This window comes from Notolepis coatsorum (assembly GCF_963971535.1).
Source record: "Notolepis coatsorum genome assembly, chromosome: 2".
In the NCBI taxonomy this organism is placed as follows: domain Eukaryota; kingdom Metazoa; phylum Chordata; class Actinopteri; order Aulopiformes; family Paralepididae; genus Notolepis; species Notolepis coatsorum.
Window position 1 is genome coordinate 78,644,074 of NC_140166.1, and position 24,315 is coordinate 78,668,388.

At 42.3% G+C, this 24,315-nt stretch overlaps 1 protein-coding gene across 1 annotated transcript; it reads left to right on the top strand.

The window, feature by feature from the left end:
* The first annotated feature begins 10,981 nt into the window (after positions 1–10,981).
* Positions 10,982–23,570, top strand: spi1b (Spi-1 proto-oncogene b). Its single transcript, XM_084307610.1, has 5 exons — positions 10,982–11,147; positions 11,486–11,582; positions 19,016–19,230; positions 21,464–21,620; positions 22,418–23,570. The coding sequence occupies exons 1-5, from the start codon at positions 11,106–11,108 to the stop codon at positions 22,729–22,731; spliced, it is 825 nt and encodes a 274-aa protein (XP_084163736.1). The 5' UTR covers positions 10,982–11,105; the 3' UTR covers positions 22,732–23,570.
* The last annotated feature ends 745 nt before the right edge of the window (positions 23,571–24,315 follow it).

Sequence of the window (24,315 nt, forward strand, 5' to 3'; positions counted from 1 at the left end):
GCCGAAAACGTGAGAGAGGGGAAATACGGAGCACGAACCCAACCCAAACCAAACTGAGAAATGACAGCAAATTAGAAATGTAGCCCGGGTTTGGGCATACTATCAAACTCTGTCCCCTATATAAAAAAACACACACAAGCTGAATGTGTGCGTGCACATTTTGTGCATGTGTGTGGGGGGTTTATATGTTGTGTGTTTGCGTGCGTTCATGTCCCTTGTGATTCACCCTTGTCTATTAATATCCATAGCCTTGGCCCTTTGGTCTGATTGTTAATCTCGTGGAGTCCACAGTGTTGTATCGGAGAAAATGAGGAATCGGGAATAAGAAGTGAGAGGTCTGGACGTCCCCTCGCCTGCATGTCAGGGGGCCACTCCGTGTCGTTGTGAAAGAGACGATGGCCACTGAAACCTCGGGTGTCAGGCAGGCAGGAAACACAAGCCTTCCCCGCACGTCGCCTGTCCACCCAGGCTAGGCCTTCATATTCCAAAGAGGGTTTTTTCTCTTGTTTTTGTGAGAATTGTGTGAAATCGAATCCATTGTCGCAAAGGTCCATGCTTGGATTCACCTCTTTAGAGTAGCCATAATAAATACAATGTTCTCGACAGTCATGTCTCATTCTCATTGTGCCTATAGTGATATGTGTTCTGAAACACCACACAATGACTACAGTATATCAAGCATATGTATATACATATAAGTATATAATCAGTGGGTAATAGACTCCTAAGACCATATTAGCCGTTCTTATCAGATCGCCCTTACTGTTTTCTAGGAAGGGTTTTAGTAACCTTCTTGTTTTATTAAGGAAGAAGAACAAGCAGAAGAAGAAGAAGAAGAAGAAGAAGAAGAAGAAAAGCCTAAATTGGTAGAATTAAGGAAGTTTTTAGTTCCCCTGTTAATTCTGTGATACATACAAAGCCCTGATGTTTTAGTCCTCTTTGGTTATCTGCTTCCATAAGCTCAACAAGTCTCTCTAGGACATCTATACAGCATAATGCTACTGGATAGACCTCCTCCTTAGCCACGGTAAGACTAAAGCACATTCCTTCTATATGAGTGAGAACGGGGGCCTTCCTGCCTTCCTTATATGAAAGACGATTCTTAATGGGCATGTTTTGGTAATACTTTGTATTAACTTTCATTTTTGTCTCGAGTTATGAGTTAAACGTAATTCTATTTACAATATACTAAAGAGTAGCTCATTAAGGTTTCCTGAATATGATCTCTTATGGATTTGCACAGTTAGTAGTGTATAGGGCAGACCTGGGCATTGTACGGCCCGCGGGATGATTCTGACCGGCCCGCGAAAGATTACATGATAATAAAAAAAAATAAAAAAAAAATAAAAAAAAATATTTTCTTTAAATTTTTTTTTTTTTTTTTTTTTACTTTTTTTTTTTCATGTCAACGTTCACACACACAGTATACGCTTAGGAGACATGCTCAGAAGATTTTGGTTCTCTTTGGATCCACCTACATATGTGAACAGACATTCTCAGTCATGACGTTTACCAAGTCCAGGTACAGATCCTCTCTCACTGATGAACATCTGGCAGCTGTGCTTCGCATCTCCACCTCAGACATGCAACCTGACTTTGATGGACTTGTTAAAGCTCAACAGAGACTGGATTTCTCACACTGAATGAAAAAAAAGAACTGATGAACACTAAAATGTGGAAATATAACAAGTGAAATGTGACACTTGATATTTTTTTTTCTTTTTTTTGCACAGTTCTGAAAACATTAAATGTTTAATATAGGCATGTAAAGTAAAAAAGGCTACAAAACTGGGACACTTTTCTTTACACAGTTCAGTGACATGTCTTGTTTATTTTTGCTATAAGATGATGTGATGTCTTTAGAAAGCTAAGAAAATCCTTGTTTCAATAGTATATGAAACTCAAAATGCCCTTTGTTATTAATGTTTCACATTTTGTTTATCATTTTGGAAATAAATTCTATTTGAATAAATGATATTTTTGAAAGCTAACCTCACCTTTTAATTGCCAAATAATAACATACACTCTTACCAGGGGTCAAAACAATGCCATTTACTGCTTTTTATATAGAAATAAAATGTATATTATGCATAATTGAGTTTGGAATTTTGGCCCGGCCCCCCAACATATTTTCAGTTGCTCATTCGGCCCCCCGGGAAAAATAATTGCCCACCCCTGGTATAGGGTATATGAGGAAATGAGATATTGCATATCTACACTGTCAATTCAAATGAAACCATTTCCTTGTAATACTGAGTTATTTGTATTTATTTAATCTTTCATCACATGCAATTATTAAAGTGTCTATAACCTGAAAATAGATCATTTAGACAAAGAAGTTTGTTGTTATTGCAAGAATTATGTTAATGTTCTAAGAACCAAATGTTCTATGCCACAATCATTTATTTAGTTGTAGTGTCGTTATTATAAAAGATATTTCATTATTTATGTCATTTACAGTTTGATACCTTTTAACTGGCATAAAAGTTTTAATGTTCAATCAATGAACATTTAATGTTCAACCAAACCAAATGAGCCAATCTTATCTCGCACAAGGATGAAGACTGTTACACAAAGAATATTGTTCCATTCTGGACCACAGTTTTTCAGCTACATTACTCAAGTTTGCAAGAGGTGGTGGTGGCGTGAGGAGGATTACGAAAGATGAGCAGCGTCGCTGCCTGTGGAGTTTACAGAGGAGTGTGGACATCAACCTGCAGGCGTTTTGGTCAAACTGATGTTCTGCAGAGGAGGAGTGCACCACTTCCTGTTGCAATGTTGCGACGCACTCTGTATCCTGTTTTCCACAGTCAGTGGCCATGCGTGTCATTCCAACCCTGAAGAGGACTGAGTCCTGTGACCCTGCCTGCTCTGAGGCTCTATAGTCGAGACACATGACAGAGAGGGAAACTGTCTGTCAGCAAAAACACATGGATAATAGACAGCATAATACCCAGCATAATGCACAGCACAACACCAGTGCTGAAAGAAAATAAGAAATAAGAATATATTGTGGCGTGTCAACTGTTAATTAGTAAGAGTAAACATCACCTCTGTACATCAATCAATCAATCAGCTTTTAGCACATTTAACATGACACATGTCAACCAAAGTGCTGTACAGAGGGTAGATACATAGATACATATAGACAACAATCACAACTCAGTCTCAGTCAGGGATCACCAACGCGGCAAGCCTGGGTGTATAAAGTGTTGAATTATTGATATTATCTGTTTCCCACATTGTTCAGTCATTGTTGATAGTTATAGTGAGAAATCATTAACGTGATCAGTGTCTTCACAAAGACGAGTATCATTTATCATTGATAACTAAAGTCAAACTGAGCAAATTTGTTATTTCAGAAGAGCGTATCAAACTGGTAGCCCTTCGTATGACTCGGTACCCATGAAGTAGCACTCAGTTTCAAAAAGGTTGGTGACCCCTCAGTGTTTCTCAGTGTATTACTAATAAAAGTCAAGTTGTTACAATCTAACTCAGTGTTCTGTCGAATTTGCCACCCAAGCAAGTAGGCTTTCTAAATGAAGTGCGCACTAAAGATAGTCCCGAGAGCATTGACACCTCCAAACAGTCGCAGCTATGGGGGCTTGAGATATAGGACTGTGAAGCAAGAGGTGTCAGTGCAACTACTTGTGGGTGTTTTAGCCATCAGCGATATGCATCTCGTGACTGCATTCAGACATAGAAAACTGCAGACCAGTGTCACACCCTGTGGCTGTTCAACACCAGGAGGATGCACACAGGCAGCTTGGTCAAGGGACGTCTGTGTTTACGGAATAACACTTTTCAAAAACAGTTACAAGTGATATTACAGGGGAAGACAATGGACAGATGTTGAAGGCTTGAGGAGAGAAGCAATAACATGGATAAATACAATGAAAGACTGCGTTTACTCAGTGGACGCCACTCATAATTGTTTTCTTTACTAAAGTATATATTTATTATTAATACTATTATTTCTTATGGTGGTAAACAATATTTTCTATCAAGAGAAACTGGGGGCAGCGGTGGCCTAATGGTTAGAGAAGCGGGTTTGTGACCGGAAGGTCGCTGGTTTGATACCCCGGACCGGCAGGAAAAAATCTGGGCTGTGGGGAAGTGAATGAATATAACTCTCCTAACCCCTTAACACCAACCGCTGAAGTGTCTGTGAGCAAGGCACTTAACCCCCAACTGCCCCAGTGGAGTTGCTCAGTGGCCAACGGTGGCAGACTGTGGTTGTACTGGGCAGCTCCCAGGCGTGAATGTGAAGCAGGGCGTTCCTGAAAAAGAGCATCAGCTCAGCGAACCTACCCTGGGTAAATAAAGGTTAATAAAAAAAAGAAACAGCATATCCTGTGGGCCCTGGGGTCATCTTTATGAAGTCTTGAGTTGCCATCCTGCCCTGGTTGTCACATGAGGTGATGAGGGACCATGTTATCTTGTCGTTCAGCTTGGGTTGTAATTCCTCCCCATCTTCTTCAGATACCTCCTTGTCTTAATCAAAGGTGTCTTCCTGTACATCTGGAATCAGCTCTGTGTTCAGCTCTGTATTCAGCTCTGTGTTCAGCAGTGAAACATGCACTTGTGTCTTCAGCACAGAGAGAACTGGGGGTGCTGTCACCTGAACTGGGGGTGCTGGCACCTGAACTGAGGGTGCTGTCACCTGAACTGGGTGCTGGCACCTGAACTGGGGGTGCTGTCACCTGCAGCACCTTTAGAGCCTCTGAATGTAGAGGTATTAGTGAACAATGCCTTCAAGAAAAGTTGATGTTGTGTCTGAAATTGTTCGTGGAAAAGTGCTGCTGCAAGTTGTAGTTCTGTCTAGGACCAACCAACAGCACACATACAGTAAACTCAACTGTGTGTGTGTGTGTGTGTGTGTGTGTGTGTGTGTGTGTGTGTGTGTGTGTGTGTGTGTGTGTGTGTGTGTGTGTGTGTGTGTGTGTGTGTGTGTGTGTGTGTGTGTGTGTGTGTGTGTGTGTGTGTGTGTGTGTGTGTGTGTGTGTGTGTGTGTGTGTGTGTGTGTGTGTGTGTGTGTGTGCGTGTGTGTGTGTGTGTGTGTGTGTGTGTCTGACTTTGTGGTGTGTGACTGACTGACCCTGTGACTGTGATTTGAATCTTTGTGTGGTGGTGTACAGCTTCCATGGAAATAGGAATAAAGGCAATATTTTCCTATTTCTAATGTTGCGGTCACTCTAGGAAAAGTCATACAATTTCAAGTTGAAAAAATAACATTCAGGGGTTTTTCTCTGCTGTTAAACAGGAGGGGCAACATTGTATTAGGAACTATTTGGCTTGTTTGTGGTATATGGTGCTTTTTTCTTCATGTTTGTTCATTTGTTTGGCATAGGTGGTTGTCTGTAGCGGTCCAGGCCATACAATTATAAAAAAAAAAGTTAATTGAATGAATTGACTCTGAATGGACTACACTGTGCAGAATAATGAAGTCTGTTGAAAGAGAGGGACTTCCCATCACTAGCTTTTTCTTTCGCTCCCGCCAGGCGCTGGTCTGACAGGAAAATGACATGAGCGTCTTTGTTTCTATGTGGGGCTGTAAGTAACAGTATGACTGGGACTAAACAGCATTGCAATACAGTGTACAACACCAGTGCAATCTATGAAGCAAGCCCCTTTATAGAATAAGTACTTTATTGATCCCGAGGGAAATTCAGCACCACAGGTCGCTCACAATGAACATTCAGGTTGTCAAACAAAATGTAAGAATAAGAGTACACAGTCAGAGATATACATTCTAAAGTATGAATATACATTCTAAACATTCAGGTAGTCAAAAATAGAAAAAAATAAATAAGGGTACACAGTCAGAGATATACATTCTAAAATGTATACATTCTAAAATATACAGTCAGTATATTGCAAAGTAGTAGGTTCAAAGTTCTTTCTTTTCTACCCAAGATAATTTGTTCCAAATCGAGACATCTGCAACCAAATTAGTTTGTAAATAAAAGGTGACTATGGGTGTATACAGACAGAGCATCACAAATAACCCAAAATGATGCTTGTCTGAACATTTACGAGTTAAACCATGATGTAGTTATCAGTTATCTTTTCTGCGTAAGGACACCATACCTTTATGGCTGTGTTCATCGTCGTTTCCATGGACACAGTGAATAAAGACATATTAAAAAAAATTCAAATTTGGGAAATATGGGGGAACAATAACATAATATTATTTATTATATGTTGGGGCTCGGGAGGTAGAGCAGTCGTCTGGTAATCCGGAGGTTCCCGGGTTCGATTCCCGCTCCTCCCGGGGCAGCGTGTCGATGTGTCCTTGAGCAAAGACACTTAACCCTCTAATTGCTCCTGATGAGCAGGTTGGTACCTTGCATGGTCGCCTCCGCCGTCGGTGAGTGAATGTGTGAGTGAATGGGTAAAAATGTGAAGAACAAATTGTAAAGCGCTTTGGATAAAAAGCTGCTATATAAATGCAGCCATTCACCATTTAAGGGACAATTATAATAAGTAAAGGTAGTGCCGGTTAGTTTACTTCCTATTTGGGCAGAGATGTTTGACAGTGGTCAGTGGAGCATCATCCAACTCTCTGCGTAGGAGAATGAGAATACAGTGTACTGGACACGGGGAGTAGTGGTGTTAACGTTGACGTGAAATAAAAGCATTTCAATTGACGGGCGGACGTGAAAATAAATAGCTTGAATGGAACAAGGTTACAGGCCATTATCTCCCCTTACAGCAGAGCAGGAGGCCTGGGTCACACCGACTGTAAAGGCTCACTGATGGAGTCATTCACAAGCAGCCAGCGAGGAACTGAATCTAAAAGAGAATTTCCCAGTTCCTCTTTTTACGTCACACACACACACACACACACACACACACACACACACACACACACACACACACACACACACACACACTCACACACACACACACACACGCACACGCACACGCACACGCACACGCACACACACACACACACACACACACACACACACACACACACACACACACACACACACACACACACACACACACACACACACACACAATGTGTCAATTGTGTCAATCAATACACACATCCCTAATCGTATATACTGTACCTAAAGCAGTGCACACGACACGTCATGACACCACTGATCGTGATCATGAAATATGGAATGTTACTGTGGTATTCTGTGAGAATAATTAAAGCGTTGCCAAATGAGGATACTATGTTGTTAAAAACATGCAAATGCTTATTTAAAATCTTGGAAAATACATGCAGACATATTTTGAAATACTATGTAGCCTCTACTATGTAGTCTGATTTTCAGGGGTTTGGCTCAACAACTGCACACATAGAATATTGGTAGACCGGTGAGGTCAGAGATCAGAAGTTTGGATGAACAAGAACATAGTATACATACTATCCTGCACATGCATGCGCATACATACACTCTAGTGTCTAAAATCAAAGGGATGCCCCTATTTGTAGTATGCAAATTGTGTTTGCAGTAGCTAATTCTGGCACATTTACATTGATGTGCAAACTGAAGATGTTGATTAATGTGCATTGTCCCTGGGTAAAAAAAAATCTTAAACTTAAACTAAACACAAAGAGCACCTAACATCCTAACAATAACCACATTGGATTCAATGCCTAAAGCCCTCGTGGATAAACGTGGAGAATTTCACTTCTGTGTTTAAATGAATGCTTGAATAGTGAATGATATTACATGGCTCAACGTGAATAAGCTGCAGGTGGTGAACAAACAGAAGTGACCAGAGTGCAATAAGTGCTGTATTCAGCACCACAGAGTGATGGGGCTAGAATAGAGTTTAGTCCCAATGTCGTGAATGGGATTGGACTGCAATTATTATTGTGTGTTCAGTAGAAAGCTATCTGGCTGCATGTTAGCCTAGCTTCCATTCATTGTGCTAAGCTATAGGCTAGCCAGATAGCTTTCTACTGAACGCACAGAGAGGTAACTGGTATCTATCTTCTTGTCTCTCTCTGGAGAAGACGGTAAGCAAATTTTCCAAAATGTTGGCGTGTTCCTGTAACAAATGCGCAATCTGTGGCTATGGGGGGGAAATGGAGTATTGAAACAATGTAATTTGGGTAACACTTCAGATATCTATATTGGAAATAGAGTGCTGGGCTTGGTGTAACGTGCACTATAGTCTGAAAATACTTCATGTCAGTTCAGAAATCAGTTTTGCTCAAGCAGCTATGAGCAACAAGGAGCCCGGCCAGGGTAGGCCACGGTCTGTGTGGCTTTAGCAGTTTGATGATAATTATGGTTCACCCAATGGTTAACAGTAGTTTAGTTTGTTTTAAATGCAGATACAAAAAAAAGTAAACAAGTCATTCAGAAAGCCATGGCCGAAGAGCAAAACCTCCTATCTGCAAAAAAAAATGTGGGGAAAAACCTCCTATGACACACAGACGCATGGAGTCAGGTGTTACTATTCATAATGTTTTCGTGACATGTCTTGCTAACCAGTGTGGTGTAATGCCACAGCTCATCACGCTTTTTTTTTTTTTTTTTTTTTGTACCTATGTGTGTGTGTGTGTGTGTGTGTCTCAGAGTATATCACTGAATATACTCCTGAGTCCTGACCATAGCCAGATGCCATGTCTTCAGTCTGATCTTCATCTTGCCAGAGAAGAGTATCTCAAGCACCTTTCTCTTATCAGAATGATGCAGTCTTCCTCTTCCATTAATAAACAAACAAAGACAACGGCTCAGTTCAGAATGGCCCTATACGTTGTCACTTTCACCCCCTGTCGATCACCAAGCTTCCACAACTCCAATAGGATACTCCCATTTCAAACAACCTCTGGTTTGGTACAAACTGGGAGTTATTTCAGTCTATGCAAAAAGCACTTGCACTTGTGTTTTTAGCAATGCTACTGGAACTCAACAGGGTTTTTCACAATCTCTCCGAAAACTCACACGTACAGTAACACCTTCCAAACAGCTTGGGCCCATGTTTATTTCCTATCTGCTAGGCACATTTAAAATACTTGTGTTGTCAAGTTTGAATAAGGTCTACACTCTAGAAGGACTACGGCTAAAGGTGATGTTTAGAAAGATTGTGATACACCTCATAGACTTCCAGTAGCATCGCCAACAAATGCTAATAATCTCAAAAACCAAAACACTGATGATAAGTGCTTTTGCACGGATTGAAATTAAATCAAGAGAATGTGTGGTTTATCCCATTAAATTACTAAAACCTAAGTTGGAGATATGAGTTACCAAAACATTGCAAGCTCTAGTAGTTCCACATTTGAGGGGATTACCCCACTCGACACTGGAACGATTTAAATTCCATGACGTTTTAATTTTGTTTTATGTATTATGATCACCAGTATACTGTAGAATAGTAGCCACAAAAAAGAGGGGTAAATAGAGCCATGAAATCCCTGACAGGTAGTGGCAGACGTTCGTATTGTTTCACAAACAAACAATGGTGGTTTCCTGTAATCTCCATTAACTTCTGTGAGGTTACAAAACAGATAAACTTCTAATCTAATCTTTTAAACCGTGTGTGTGTCTGTGTGTGTGTCTGTGTCTGTGTGTGTGTGTGTGTGTGTGTGTGTGTGTGTGTGTGTGTGTGTGTGTGTGTGTGTGTGTGTGTGTGTGTGTGTGTGTGTGTGTGTGTGTGTGTGTGTGTGTGTGTGTGTGTGTGTGTGTGTGTGTGTGTGTGTGTGTGTGTGTGTGTGTGTGTGTGTGTGTGTGAGGGAGAGAGAGAAATGTCACCACTTTTTAATGTTCTAAATGTGTCCTTCAAAAGTGATTATTATATTGATAACTATTAGCAGTTGTGGCCTATTTGTATGTTCATATCATTATGTCTCCATCTATGACCTAAGCATAATATTAATATTGTGTAAATATCTATACACAAACAAACAAACAAACAAACAAACAAACAAACAAACAAACAAACAAACAAACAAACAAACAAACAAACAAACAACAATAATAACAGTATAAAGAATAAATAGTCCAGGTAAATAATATTATATAATATTTAAAGTAGCCTATAATTTATGAATATAATGTGTGTTTTTACATGCAACTTAAATAGTATTATAACCTTCCATTGCATTATATAAATTTCGATTGGACTCGCGTTTAATACCTCACTGTTTGCATCAGTAAAAGGGTAAACGCTCTATAGTACGTGTTAAAGGGACAGCAGGACAGGGACAACCTGTGAGACACCGTACCCCAGCGTACTAGAGGGCTGAGTGGCTGTGGTGTCTCTTAAATTAGTAACAGGTTGTGGTGTAAAGCAAACAGAATTGAACAAAATTCACTCCAGCCGAGAAAGAAAAAAGTACAACAAAGTCTCTGCATACTATATATCGAGGGCTTGGTGCAAGAGGGGGATACGTGACATTTTCAGAATTTTACAGGAGAGAAAATACAAATGCAAAACTCAACTGAAGGTTCCCACTTACACCTTTATGTTTCCGGCCTTTATTTGAAAAAGTTAAATTATAGTGCACTTATCCTTTTACCATTTGATAGAGCTCTCATCAAGAGCTTTAAAATTATATATAAAACTCACTTACGCCCCTTTTGCTCCAAGCCCTCGATATATATATATATATATATATATCGAGGGCTTGGAGCAAAAGGGCGTAAGTGAGTTTTATATATAATTTTAAAGCACATATCTCTACTATAATGCGTTTTGTGGAGAGTAAAGACTGTTGACTGTGACAGAAGACTCTTCACCACCGTTGGCCAGTAAGGGAGGAGACAACACGACACCTTATAAAGGAGAGGCTCATTCAGTCCTCCTGCTGACAAGTCCTCAATGACCAGGAACCTTTACCAGGCTGATGCTCCACACACCCACACGGCTTTACAGAAGTCAAACGTCCCTTTCGCCGGCCTCGTTTATTTAATTAGATCCAGTGGAAGGCCCCAGAGAAGAAGATCATACAGGGTGTATAGGAGACAGCGGGAGAGAGGCGTTTTTTGGGGGGGTTCGTCGGGGCGAGAGGAAATTTGGAAACATTGTGCAATGATGCGGCAAAGGTTTTGAAAGATTGTGTGAGAGAGAGAGTATTGCAAAGCGAAGAGAGAGAGCCCGAGAGTCGGTTGGTGTGAGAAGAAGTCTCCATGTTGCATCCATACAGAATGGAGGGATACCTCATCTCACCGGTGAGTACAAACAGAACGTTTGATTGATTGATTGATTGATTGATTGATTGATTGATTGATTGAAAACTTTATTAACAGATTGCGGAATGGGTACAATACAGTACGGCTCAATACACAAAATTTTTAAGGGGATGCAGACCAGAGAAAGACTTTCGTCTTGTTTAAGGCGCTGCCTTATATACAATCACCCACTTGAAGATGAAGGGGTCAGGCATCCATATGGGTGTGGGCTGACCTTTCCTTTAATAAGAAGATCAAGTTATTCATGTGATAATGCATTTTTTCTTCACCGTATAACCAGATATGTCTTGTGTTTCCTATATACTTCACCCTCACAGCCTCCAGAAGACATGTATGACCCTGAGATCTACAGACCTCAGATCACAGAATATTCATATAATCCATACGTCCTCGATGGAGATAATATTCAGTCAGGTGAGTTTTTTACTCTATTTTCTACCCGTCCTCGACTGTGACGCTAATAATTTCCAAACACCCGCCGCCGGTTCGTACCACATCATCAGCGCATAACGCAAACGAGTCACAGGAAATGAGATTGACCAGAGCGGAGAGGGAGGCCAACTCAAGGAGATATATCACGGCATCATCACAGATCATTTCGATTGAATTAACATACTTGTACGCGACGATGATATTTTCATTGGCGTAAATAATTAAAACAGCCGCCGACGATTACTACTATTTATTTGATGCGTTGAATATTGGATACGTTACATGAATCACTAATATGCACGCCCACCTTGCGTGTAGAAAGCACGTTGCAGCTGGAGCCGCGCAGGCCGTATGGAGCACAGGAAACAGATGCCATTTCTGCCTGCCGCTGAAAACACTACAGACATAGAACAACTTTCCTCCCTCAGGGTTCTTTCTTTCTTTCTTTCTTTCTTTCTTTCTTTCTTTCTTTCTTTCTTTCTTTCTTTCTTTCTTTCTTTCTTTCTTTCTTTCTTTCTTTCTTTCTTTCTTTCTTTCTTTCTTTCTTTCTTTCTTTCTTTCTTTCTTTCTTTCTTTCTTTCTTTCTTTTTTGTTACAATAGGAGAGGTGCGTGATAACTTTATCTTATAATCAACTACTTTGAATATAGTACAAAAGCAAGCAAACAGAAAATAACATTAACATTAATCATTTGCATTGTACAAAAATGCTCACTGTATAGCTCACTGTATCTTTGATAAAGTGAAATGCTGTATGGATAGGCCTCCGTGTTAATTTTCATAATTCACAATTATAATTGTGGTTTACAATAGAATCAGCAGAGCAGTATTGGTATCCATTGTTTGCAAGTGAAGGTTCTTGCTCAGTTATGTCCCTGAACCAGTTCATGGTTCAGAAATGAACTGGTCACCAGAAATATTCATATTATTGATAATTTGGAAACAGTAGTCAAACACTCAAAAAGTGTGTCTGACTCTTACCACCTAAACTGCACGGACTACAATTTATAAACGTATGACGTATATCATGCCAGTTATGGTACCTTAAGTATACTGCACCTGTGTATACTGATTACTTTACTTACTCATAGTATATATTCAGATTCTAAGTGTTTTATTGCCCATATTGTAACATATAATATAACCGATAAGACATACAGACCCTCATCTGCACCTTTGATTACACTGTTTACTTATCATATTCTTATATTCAGAGTTAATTATATTGTTTACACTACTTTTTACTATAATTGTATTGCCTATATTTATGTCTTCTACTATTACCATGCCCATACCTGTACCTCCCCTCCCCCCATGCTGCTATGATGCCCACATTTCCCCAAGGGGATCAATAAAGGATTATCTTATCTTATCTTATCTTAAAATGAAGACAAACAAAAAAAAAAACTACAACTGTTGTGTCAACAGTGTAAACAGGAAAGAGTTCTGAATGACGCTGAACCGCTCTCTACATTATTCCCTTCACTTTCATTAGTTGTTGTTAGGATCACAGCTATGCTGCTTTACAGTTTGCTGTTTGACACTTTAAACGCGCTTCACGCTTGTTGTGGTCTGTGCAGTCTTGTTGTGGTCTGTGCAGTCTTGTTGTGGTCTGTGTGGTATTGTTGTGGTCTGTGTGGTCTTGTTGTGGTCTGTGTGGTCTTGTTGTGGTCTGTGCAGTCTTGTTGTGGTCTGTGTGGTCTTGTTGTGGTCTGTGTGGTCTTGTTGTGGTCTGTGTGGTCTTGTTGCGGTCTGTGTGGTCTTGTTGTGGTCTGTATGGTCTTGTTGCGGTCTGTGCAGTCTTGTTGTGGTCTGTGCGGTCTTGTTGTGGTCTGTGCGGTCTTGTTGTGGTCTGTGTGGTCTTGTTGTGGTCTGTGTGGTCTTGTTGTGGTCTGTGTGGTCTTGTTGTGGTCTGTGTGGTCTTGTTGTGGTCTGTGTGGTCTTGTTGTGGTCTGTATGGTCTTGTTGCGGTCTGTGCAGTCTTGTTGTGGTCTGTGTGGTCTTGTTGTGGTCTGTGTGGTATTGTTGTGGTCTGTGTGGTATTGTTGTGGTCTGTGTGGTATTGTTGTGGTCTGTGTGGTCTTGTTGTGGTCTGTGTGGTCTTGTTGTGGTCTGTGCAGTCTTGTTGTGGTCTGTGTGGTCTTGTTGTGGTCTGTGTGGTCTTGTTGTGGTCTGTGTGGTCTTGTTGTGGTCTGTGTGGTCTTGTTGCGGTCTGTGTGGTCTTGTTGTAGTCTGTATGGTCTTGTTGCGGTCTGTGCAGTCTTGTTGTGGTCTGTGCGGTCTTGTTGTGGTCTGTGCGGTCTTGTTGTGGTCTGTGTGGTCTTGTTGTGGTCTGTGTGGTCTTGTTGTGGTCTGTGTGGTCTTGTTGTGGTCTGTGTGGTCTTGTTGTGGTCTGTGTGGTCTTGTTGTGGTCTGTGCGGTCTTGTTGTGGTCTGTGCGGTCTTGTTGTGGTCTGTGTGGTCTTGTTGTGGTCTGTGTGGTCTTGTTGTGGTCTGTGTGGTCTTGTTGTGGTCTGTGTGGTCTTGTTGTGGTCTGTGCGGTCTTGTTGTGGTATGTGTAGTCTTGTTGTGGTCTGTGTGGTATTGTTGTGGTCTGTGTGGTCTTGTTGTGGTCTGTATGGTCTTGTTGCAGTCTGTGCGGTCTTGTTGTGGTCTGTCTGGTCTTGTTGTGGTCTGTGCGGTCTTGTTGTGGTCTGTGTGGTCTTGTTGTGGTCTGTGTGGTCTTGTTGTGGTCTGTGTGGTCTTGTTGTGGTCTGTGCGGTCTTGTTGTGGTCTGTGCGGTCTTGTTGTGGTCTGTGTGGTCTTGTTGTGGTCTGTGTGGTCTTGTTGTGGTCTGTGTGGTCTTGTTGTGGTCTGTGCGGTCTTGTTGTGGTCTGGGCGGTCTTGTTGTGGTCTGTGTGGTCTTGTTGTGGTCTGTGTGGTCTTGTTGTGGTCTGTGTGGTCTTGTTGTGGTCTGTGCAGTCTTGTGCAGATGGTGGCTCCATGCATAGGGTTTCCGTGAATGTCAGGTAATTTTATAGTTATAGACCGCAGAAGTGGAAGTCATTGAACAATTGTAAACAACAATAGGCAACGATAACAACAACATAAAAACAATTAACACAACATGAACAGGTCAGCTGAACCGCTGTCTACATTATTCCCATCACTTTCATTAGTTGTTTGTTAGGATCACAGCTATGCTGCTTTACAGTTTGCTGTTTGACACTTTAAACGCACTTCACGCTTGTCTGTACGGTCTTGTTGTGGTCTGTGTGGTCTTGTTGTGGTCTGTGCAGTCTTGTTGTGGTCTGTAAAGTCTTGTTGTGGTCTGTGTGGTCTTGTTGTGGTCTGTATGGTCTTGTTGCGGTCTGTGTGGTCTTGTTGTGGTCTGTACAGTCTTGTTGTGGTCTGTGTGGTCTTGTTGTGGTCTGTATGGTCTTGTTGCGGTCTTGTTGTGGTCTGTGTGGTCTTGTTGTGGTCTGTGCAGTCTTGTTGTGGTCTGTACAGTCTTGTTGTGGTCTGTGTGGTCTTGTTGTGGTCTGTGTGGTCTTGTTGCAGTCTTGTTGTGGTCTGTGTGGTCTTGTTGTGGTCTTGTTGTGGTCTGTGTGGTCTTGTTGTGGTCTTGTTGTGGTCTGTGTGGTCATTTAGTGGTCTGTGTGGTCTTGTTGTAGTCTGTGTGGTCTTGTTGTGGTATGTGTGGTCTTGTTGTGGTCTGTGTGGTCTTGTTGTGGTCTTGTTGTGGTCTGTGTGGTCTGTGTGGTCTTGTTGTGGTCTGTGTGGTCTTGTTGTGGTATGTGTGGTCTTGTTGTGGTCTGTGTGGTCTTGTTGTGGTCTGTGTTGTCTTGTTGTGGTCTGTGTAGTCTTGTTGTGGTCTGTGTGGTCGTGTTGGGGTCTGTGTGGTCGTGTTGTGGTCTGTGTGGTCTTGTTGTGGTCTGTGTGGTCTTGTTGTGGTCTGTGCAGTCTTGTTGTGGTCTGTACAGTCTTGTTGTGGTCTGTGTGGTCTTGTTGTGGTCTGTGTGGTCTTGTTGCAGTCTTGTTGTGGTCTGTGTGGTCTTGTTGTGGTCTTGTTGTGGTCTGTGTGGTCTTGTTGTGGTCTTGTTGTGGTCTGTGTGGTCATTTAGTGGTCTGTGTGGTCTTGTTGTAGTCTGTGTGGTCTTGTTGTGGTATGTGTGGTCTTGTTGTGGTCTGTGTGGTCTTGTTGTGGTCTTGTTGTGGTCTGTGTGGTCTGTGTGGTCTTGTTGTGGTCTGTGTGGTCTTGTTGTGGTATGTGTGGTCTTGTTGTGGTCTGTGTGGTCTTGTTGTGGTCTGTGTTGTCTTGTTGTGGTCTGTGTAGTCTTGTTGTGGTCTGTGTGGTCGTGTTGGGGTCTGTGTGGTCGTGTTGTGGTCTGTGTGGTCTTGTTGTGGTCTGTGCAGTCTTGTGCAGATGGTGGCTCCATGCATAGGGTTTCCGTGAATGTCAGGTAATTTTATAGTTATAGACCGCAGAAGTGGAAGTCATTGAACAATTGTAAACAACAATAGGCAACGATAACAACAACATAAAAACAATTAACACAACATGAACAGGTTCAGCGCCAGAGGTCGCTGTGGGTGTATGGCCGCTGTGTGCCAGCGCTTTGTTCAATGGGGATAAATGCCGGTGTTTGCAGTGCTAAAACTATATTAAATAATATAGCTATGGATCTAATAACATAGTCGATTGTCAGTGAGTTTCTTCTGGTCAAGTTGCAAAAAACAGAAATTTTTTTCATCCATACATTTCCGTTTTATACCGTGGTGAATATGAGTATAGTTTTAGAGTGATTCTGTGTAATCCCAGGAAACGCCACCAAACAGCGTTTTACTGCATTTCATTATAAATTGTGCCATCAATCTGAAATCAACGCTAGATTATCAGTATTATGTTTCATCATGCATGCATGAAAGGGTGGGGCATTTTTCTATGCTTTGATTGCCACCAACGGAATACGCTACACAGTACATTACAGACACACGCTCCGATCGCGGGGAAATAATTATCGGATCAACGCAAGATTGATAACATATAGTCCTTACCTTGTCTATGATGTACTGCAAAAAGAATAATCCAATTATCTGATCGCCATTCCAAATACTGATCGCGATCGTGTTTCCAACGTAATCCACCAAAGAACACGAACCGGGGGGGCCCGACCCTCGTCGATGCATGTGTTATAAGCGCTTATCTTGCCGGAGTATTTAGACCTCGCCCGCATCCCGCAGCTTGGCCCAGACAACAAGCCACAATAGCGGCCGCAAGGCGTTAGGCGGCGGTATTGGACGTTTGCGATCTCAGACCCATTCCCAATGATAACATCAGGCTGGATGGATGAATTATGAATGGATATAGCGAATAAAAGAAATAACGATGAAAACCCGACTATTCTCGGGTTTGGCGCCCAACGTTCGGCGAATTAACCCGAAATATGTCGGGTCCGGCGCCCAATGTGTTAATTGTTAAATCAATGTTGACTGTTAAATCAAAAACAAATACAATGGAACACAAAAAGAATATCCATTCAAAGATAATAACATAAAGTCGTTTTAAATACACCAAATTAAGTTAAAGATGATTTGTAATCATTTACAAATCAATTATTTGTTTTATTTTTAGCTCCTATATGCATTCACTGTATTACATTTATTTATGATTGTTCCATGATAATGTTGGGTTATGTTTTAAGTGAGATCCTGTGTATTCTGGGTTTACTAAAGAGACGTCAGTCTCTTGGTTAAATAAAACAATAAAATGTAAAAGCCAGTTCAAGCTAATATTGTGATAAAAAGCCTGCTCGCTCACACACTAGAAGAAATCCTCATTGCATGCTTTAACATTTCATTTTGCAATCATCAGATCAATCCAACTTTTAATTAATTTAAGCCCCACATGTGTACAGGACATAGTCCTTGGTCTTGTGGGAACATCTTCACGTGTTTTTATTCTTCCCTTAGTGACGCACAAGAGTCAGGTGACTCACTCACAACATCCCTAACTCACTCGCCCACGCTGTGATGCTTCACTGAGACAAGCCTAATATAGCCATCCTAATTTACTTCCAAGCCACGAGAGATTAGGGTTGTCAATATAGACTTAAGACTATACACTGTATACAGTTGTGGTGGATGTGTGCACTACTGTATGTATACTCCTATGTTTAAATAAGCTGCGTGTCTGAGGCGGCTGGGTGGCGCAGCGGACATTGCACTCGTCACCAACGCAAGAGACACCGGGTTCGACTCCGGCTGTCGGCGTTGCCTCCGGCTTGGGCCGGCCGTCATACTAACTCAAGTGGCAGAGTTAGCGGGTGGAAGTCGATGGGTGGTAATCTGGACGTTGTGGACAGCGACTCCTACAGGTCGGTTGGGGGACGCCTGCACAGCAGAGACAGGAAATGGCGGGGGTAGTGTGAGCCTCCCACACGTTACACCTCGCCAATGAGAGTTTGGCAGGTGAAAAGATGTGACAGGCTGCCTCCTCGTGTATCGGAGGGGACACGTGATGCTAAGGCTTCTATCCTCCCTACAACCGGCCAGTGGGGGGCATATGCGAGCAACATTCAAGACAGGGGAGGGTAGAATTGGCACACTGGAATTGGGATGGGAGAAAAATAGAAAAAGAGGAGATCAAAGTGGATCAAAAATAAAATATAAGCTGCGTGTCCCAATCAACCTCCAGTCATTGCTAAAGGGTAGGGAACAACACAAAGAGACATTGCTCCACTTTCATTACGGCAATCATATTGTAAAATGAACGCAACAGGAATCTTAATCTTAATCTATTTTAATTTAGTTTAGTTTATATTCCATTTTATTTAATTTCACCTTTTATTTTATTATCTGTCGGTTAATGTCGCACTGAAAACGACCAAATCAAATTCCTTGTATGGGAGAAAACTACTTGCAAAAAATACCTTTGTGATTCGGATTAAATAAACACCAATGAGGTGTCTTGGTGGCTCATCGAGCTTAAGGCACATAATTACAACGTTCCTGGCCCCCCCCCCCCCCCTCCTCCGCCCCCAAATGTTTCGTCATTCTTCATTGTGCTACATATATAACCCTTTCACTACCACACTACAGGAGAAGGTAACCTTTCACTACCACACTACACTAGTGTGGTAGTGAAAGGGTTAACCTTCTGTATTGTCACAGTGAAAGGGTTAACCTTCTGTATTGTTGCAGTGAAAGGGTTAACCCTTTGGTAGTGTGGTAGTGAAAGGATTAACCCTTTGGTAGTGTGGTAGTGAAAGGGTTAACCCTTTGGTAGTGTGATAGTGAAAGGATTAACCCTTTGGTAGTGTGGTAGTGAAAGGGTTAACCCTTTGGTAGTGTGGTAGTGAAAGGGTTAACCCTTTGGTAGTGTGGTAGTGAAAGGGTTAATTGATGTTGATTCCCCCCCCCCCCCCCCCCCGTGAAGACCACTGGGACTTCCAACAGCACCACGTTCATCCCGGGGACTTCGAGAGCCTCCAGGAGAACAGCTTCACGGAGCTCCAGAGCGTCCAGTCGCTCCACCCTCTTCCTCCTCATCCCGTCGGCCTGATCCGACACGACGCCATCCGCTACGACGTCATGGACGCCATGTTGGATCCCAGCCTCGCCGCGCATCATCCACACGTCCTACAGCACACGGTAAGCCCCGCCCTTTTATCCACACGTCCTACAGCAGACGGTAAGCCCCGCCCCCTTTTATCCACATGTCCTACAGCAGACGGTAAGCCCCGCCCCCTTTTATCCACACGTCCTACAGCAGACGGTAAGCCCCGCCTTTTTATCCACACGTCCTACAGCAGACGGTAAGCCCCGCCTTTTTATCCACATGTCCTACAGCAGACGGTAAGCCCCGCCCCCTTTTATCCACACGTCCTACAGCAGACGGTAAGCCCCGCCTTTTTATCCACACGTCCTACAGCAGATGGTAAGCCCCGCCCCTTTTTATCCACCACACCGGTCCATGCTAATCGCATTGCAGCGCATTGGTAACGCACTCACACTCACACTTACTCGCGTGCACACAAGCATGCACGCACATGTGCACACATACACACGTGCACATGCAGCGTTGCGTTGTTATTATGGGCTGAGCCGCCACGCAGGATAATGACGCCGCGCGCACGCGCGCGCGCACACGCACGCGCGGCCCCGCGCGCATGCGCATATGTTCCCTCGCGCACAATAATACACTTTGTTTGTATAGCCTTTCATACAGAAACTGCAGCTCAAAGTGCTTCACAACAGAATTAAGACAGGCATAAAATGAGCACATAAAGTGCAGACATATAAAATCAGTTTTTCACATTAGGATCTAACATCCCAACAGGCAACCTTGTTTATGGTTTGATTCAGTTTTAATATAAATAATAAAAATAAAGAGAAGATTAATTAATTATCTACTCAGTCCCGAAGTTTGTGATGTAGATATGGAATGTCCCGGGTTGCTGCTGTTTGCAGAGTGTGTTGTTGTCCGGGGGTGAGTGGTGGTGGGTGGGGGGTTGAACAAAGAGTCCCAGACTGGTTGAAGACACCAGCCTATAGCGGCTATTGTTATGATAATGCGAGGTAGCGCCGCAGGTAAACACAACGATCCGAGCCGAGCGCAGCGCGTTCTCGCGAGCGCGTGCATGTGCGTGCACGCGCTTCTGCTCAAATCTTTAATACTCAGTGAGGTACCACTGAGTGGTACCCCGTGCCATGAACAACGCATGCCTGTGCACATGCATATACCCCCTCCCCACACACACACACACACACACACACACACACACACACACACACACACACACACACACACACGCGCACACACACACACACACACACACACACACACACACGCACACACACACACACACCAACATTTTATTTCTATTTGTGGTGACAAACTGCGCCGACGCTGACACCTTTTTTCTTAGCGGAGCATGTTTTTGCTCAGAGCATCTGTTGAACATCCAGCCAGGCGTGTCGCTAACCGCCACACATCACAGCCCACGCAGAGTGACGCTGCAGTCTCTGTCACCTCCAGCTAGAGAGGATTATAATCGCAAAGTAACACGTCGGAGTGTGATTCCGTGCTACTGTTTGTTTATCACAGAGAACATGTGCTTTCAACAAGGCCTCCACGCATGCAGGATATGGCCCTACGTTTTTTTGCTGCTGATGTTATTTTGTGAATTTGTAAAAAAAACAATAAATAAATACAATATTATTATAAATACATATTCATATTTATTGGGTTATTTTTGTATACGTTTTTGTTAATGGTTGCCAACTGTGATTTTTTTTGAATGCGTAGAAAAGCATATTAAATTTGGGGGGGGGGGAGATTACAGTAGATTATAGATTCTTTTGATAACTGGTAATCCCTGTATTGAACTGTATACTTGCATAAAAATGATCAGTTTTTCTGTGTGCGTTACGGTCACCAGCTGTTGACAGGAGTCTGAGACAGCACCGTGGCAACCTTCCTCAAGTAGATCCAATTAGATTAGATTAGATTGAAATGTATTGTCATTATACAGCACAAGTACAGTACAATGAAAATAAATGTGGCATCCAGAGTGCAAATGTAACAGTAAAGTGCAATAGTAATATACAATGTACAGGTGATTAAACTGGGTATAGAATATATAAATGAGTACTACTGGGTGTAGTGCTAATCAGATGTATGTACAGAGTTGTAATATAATGTGTACACTGATACAGGTATAAAGACAATATGGTAGTAAGTTAGTCATACTGTCCCGCAGCGTAATTAGTAAGAGTAGGTATGGGAATGTACACAGACATAGAATTAGTATCTACAGATATGTAACATTTATGTGATCTGTTACCAAACAAAGTTATTGATCGAATGTTATTTGTATTCAAGGTGCCGTTCTTCCCTCGATCGATGTACGCACCACACACGTCACCCGGGCAACGCAGCTCTGATGAGGAGGAGCGCGGAGGACGGAGTCCCCCGTTTGAGGTGTCTGATGAAGAGTCCCTGCGAGAGCACATCCCCTCAGTCATGGGAGGAGAGATGGGTAAGAAGAACACATGATCACAGGCCTGATAGGGGGAGAGATGGGTAAGAACACATGATCACAGGGCTGATAGGGGGAGAGATGGGTAAGAACACATGATCACAGGCCTGATAGGGGGAGAGATGGGTAAGAACACATGATCACAGGGCTGATAGGGGAGAGATGGGTAAGAACACATGATCACAGGCCTGATAGGGGGAGAGATGGGTAAGAACACATGATCACCGTAGGCCAGGTCAGCACCTCGGTTACAGTAGAAGAGTGGGAGGATAATAAAAGGAACTTTCTAACCTTGTTTCAACTTTTCAGAGCTACTGTAAAAAAATATATATTTAAAAAAAAAAAGAACGATTTAGCTCCTTTTCTTTTTAATTAATAGTAAATCATCCACACGTCACTGTGTTTGGCCCTGAGGCATGTTAGGCACAAGAGTCAGTTATGGTATATTTAGTTCTAGTCATCATCTGTATCAAGTGACCTAAGGAGCAGCTTACAGTAGGCTATATAGCCTAAAATGTACCTATAATCACAATTGTTGCTTCCCTTGAACATGTTTTCTTTGTCCAGGGGAAGCAACAGTTGTAAATTGAGGATCAGTTTGACGCTCAGTTTTTACAGTGTACACAGCCGCCGAACAGTGTTGATAATATCATAATAATCCTGACAATACCGGTTTATAGTCATATCATCAAGCAGTTCCTTTAAAAAAAAGTTAGTTTGAGCTTGAAACATGCATCGTTTGTTAAACCGTAAAAAGAGACGAGATATCAATCCGAGTGCGTTCTTCTCCCCAACAGGCAGCAAGAAGAAGATCCGTCTGTACCAGTTTCTGTTGGACCTGCTGAGGAACGGCGACATGAAGGACAGCGTCTGGTGGGTGGACGTCGACAAAGGCTCGTTCCAGTTCTCGTCTAAACACAAGGAGGCCCTCGCCCACCGCTGGGGTGTCCAGAAGGGCAACCGCAAGAAAATGACCTATCAGAAGATGGCTCGCGCCCTCCGCAACTACGGCAAGACGGGAGAGGTGAAGAAGATCAAGAAGAAGCTGACCTACCAGTTCAGCTACGAGGTGATGGGAAGGTCTCACACGGAGAGGAAGACGTACATGTAGACATGTAAAGGATAACCGTATCAATGGGTCGCTATGGGGGAGATGTTTGCGTATAAGACTTGCCAATGTACACCGATGATTTGGTGTTCTTAATGAATCGGCGTCGCTCATCTTGTAAATAGCACTATGCCGTGTTTGACCTGCCTCAAGCGCTTTTTGGCCCTCAAGTTGGTCACCGTACAATGTGATCTTTTCCACATGAAGAAGACCGAGTGACTGAATCACATGAGAGTAATTTAAAATGACTCATTCTGGACAACAAGAGTGTATATCATGTTCATCTCGAACGTCTGGCCTGTTTCTCTGGAAAAAGGGAATTTGTTAATAGAATGTTCCAGAATAGCATGACACAATGTGCTGCCTAGCCACTAGATGTCCTCAGCGAGCTCATGGTTTGTAATTAATATGCACATCATGCATGCACTGTGTTGGAATGAGGCTGAAGTCACTGGGATAAGATTACATGTGACAGATATTATCTTTATTTACAAATACTTTTTATATTTAAAACTGCAATTCTCTAGCATTATTAGTTTATTATTAAATTCACAAATGATACTGATATGGACTGACTGATAGCATTCACAGTGTTTTGGAAAACCTAACATGGTTGAACAATTTGCCTATTCAATGTCTTGTGACGTGCATTATTAAAAGCAAGAGAATATCTTTTATTCAAATCCACGTTCTGTACATAACCAACAAGACACTTTAATCACATGCGGACTCTCAGAGACTCTCAATGGATTGTGGGTAAGTAATGACACCATCAATTCTCAAAAGTATTTAGATGTTTGAAGCACCAGCTTTCATTTATCACCTCTATTAGACACACTAAAGGCCCCATCTGTAATCCAAAGGTAGTCCCCACCACCAGAAATAAAAGTATGGAGATATGTTTTGTTTTTCTTGATGATTGACTGAGCTCTTGATACAAGGACTTACACCAGACAATTATCGTATTGTTTTCAGCTGTACAAAGGTTTGTATAGATGGGTATTGTTAGTAAACAGTGGGGTAAAATAGAAAAAATATATAAAAAAAAGCTTATTTTCCTACAAAACAAAAATGTACACCCTGCATTTATTCAGTCAAAAGAAAAATCCAGATTGGGGCTTTTAGACAGCTATGCAGTGCTATACAGATTCATCCTCCAGGCTGTCTCCCTGAGGGTCAAATATCATACCCCTGACACAGGGCTGAGGTGAAGAGGCCTGTCGTTTGTACTCGTTGAGGCCTGACACAACACAGACTCCGCTCGTAAAGGCCACATGCTATTCTGAGACAACACGCTGTGGACATGTCACTCTCATCCACCTATAAGCAAAGTTAAAACACAAAGCCAAAGCATTATGACGTGTACAGGTACGCCTTGTAATGCTTTTTAATCATAGTAACGTGTTCTCTAAACATCTTTGTGAGCCTGTTACTGTTTGTCTCCAATTCAAGTACTATAATGACAAGTGTTTGTCTCCGATTCAAGTACTTTAATGACAAGTGTTTGTCTCCGATTCAAGTACTTTAATGAAAGTGTTTGTCTCCGATTCAAGTACTTTAATGACAAGTGTTTGTCTCAGATTCAAG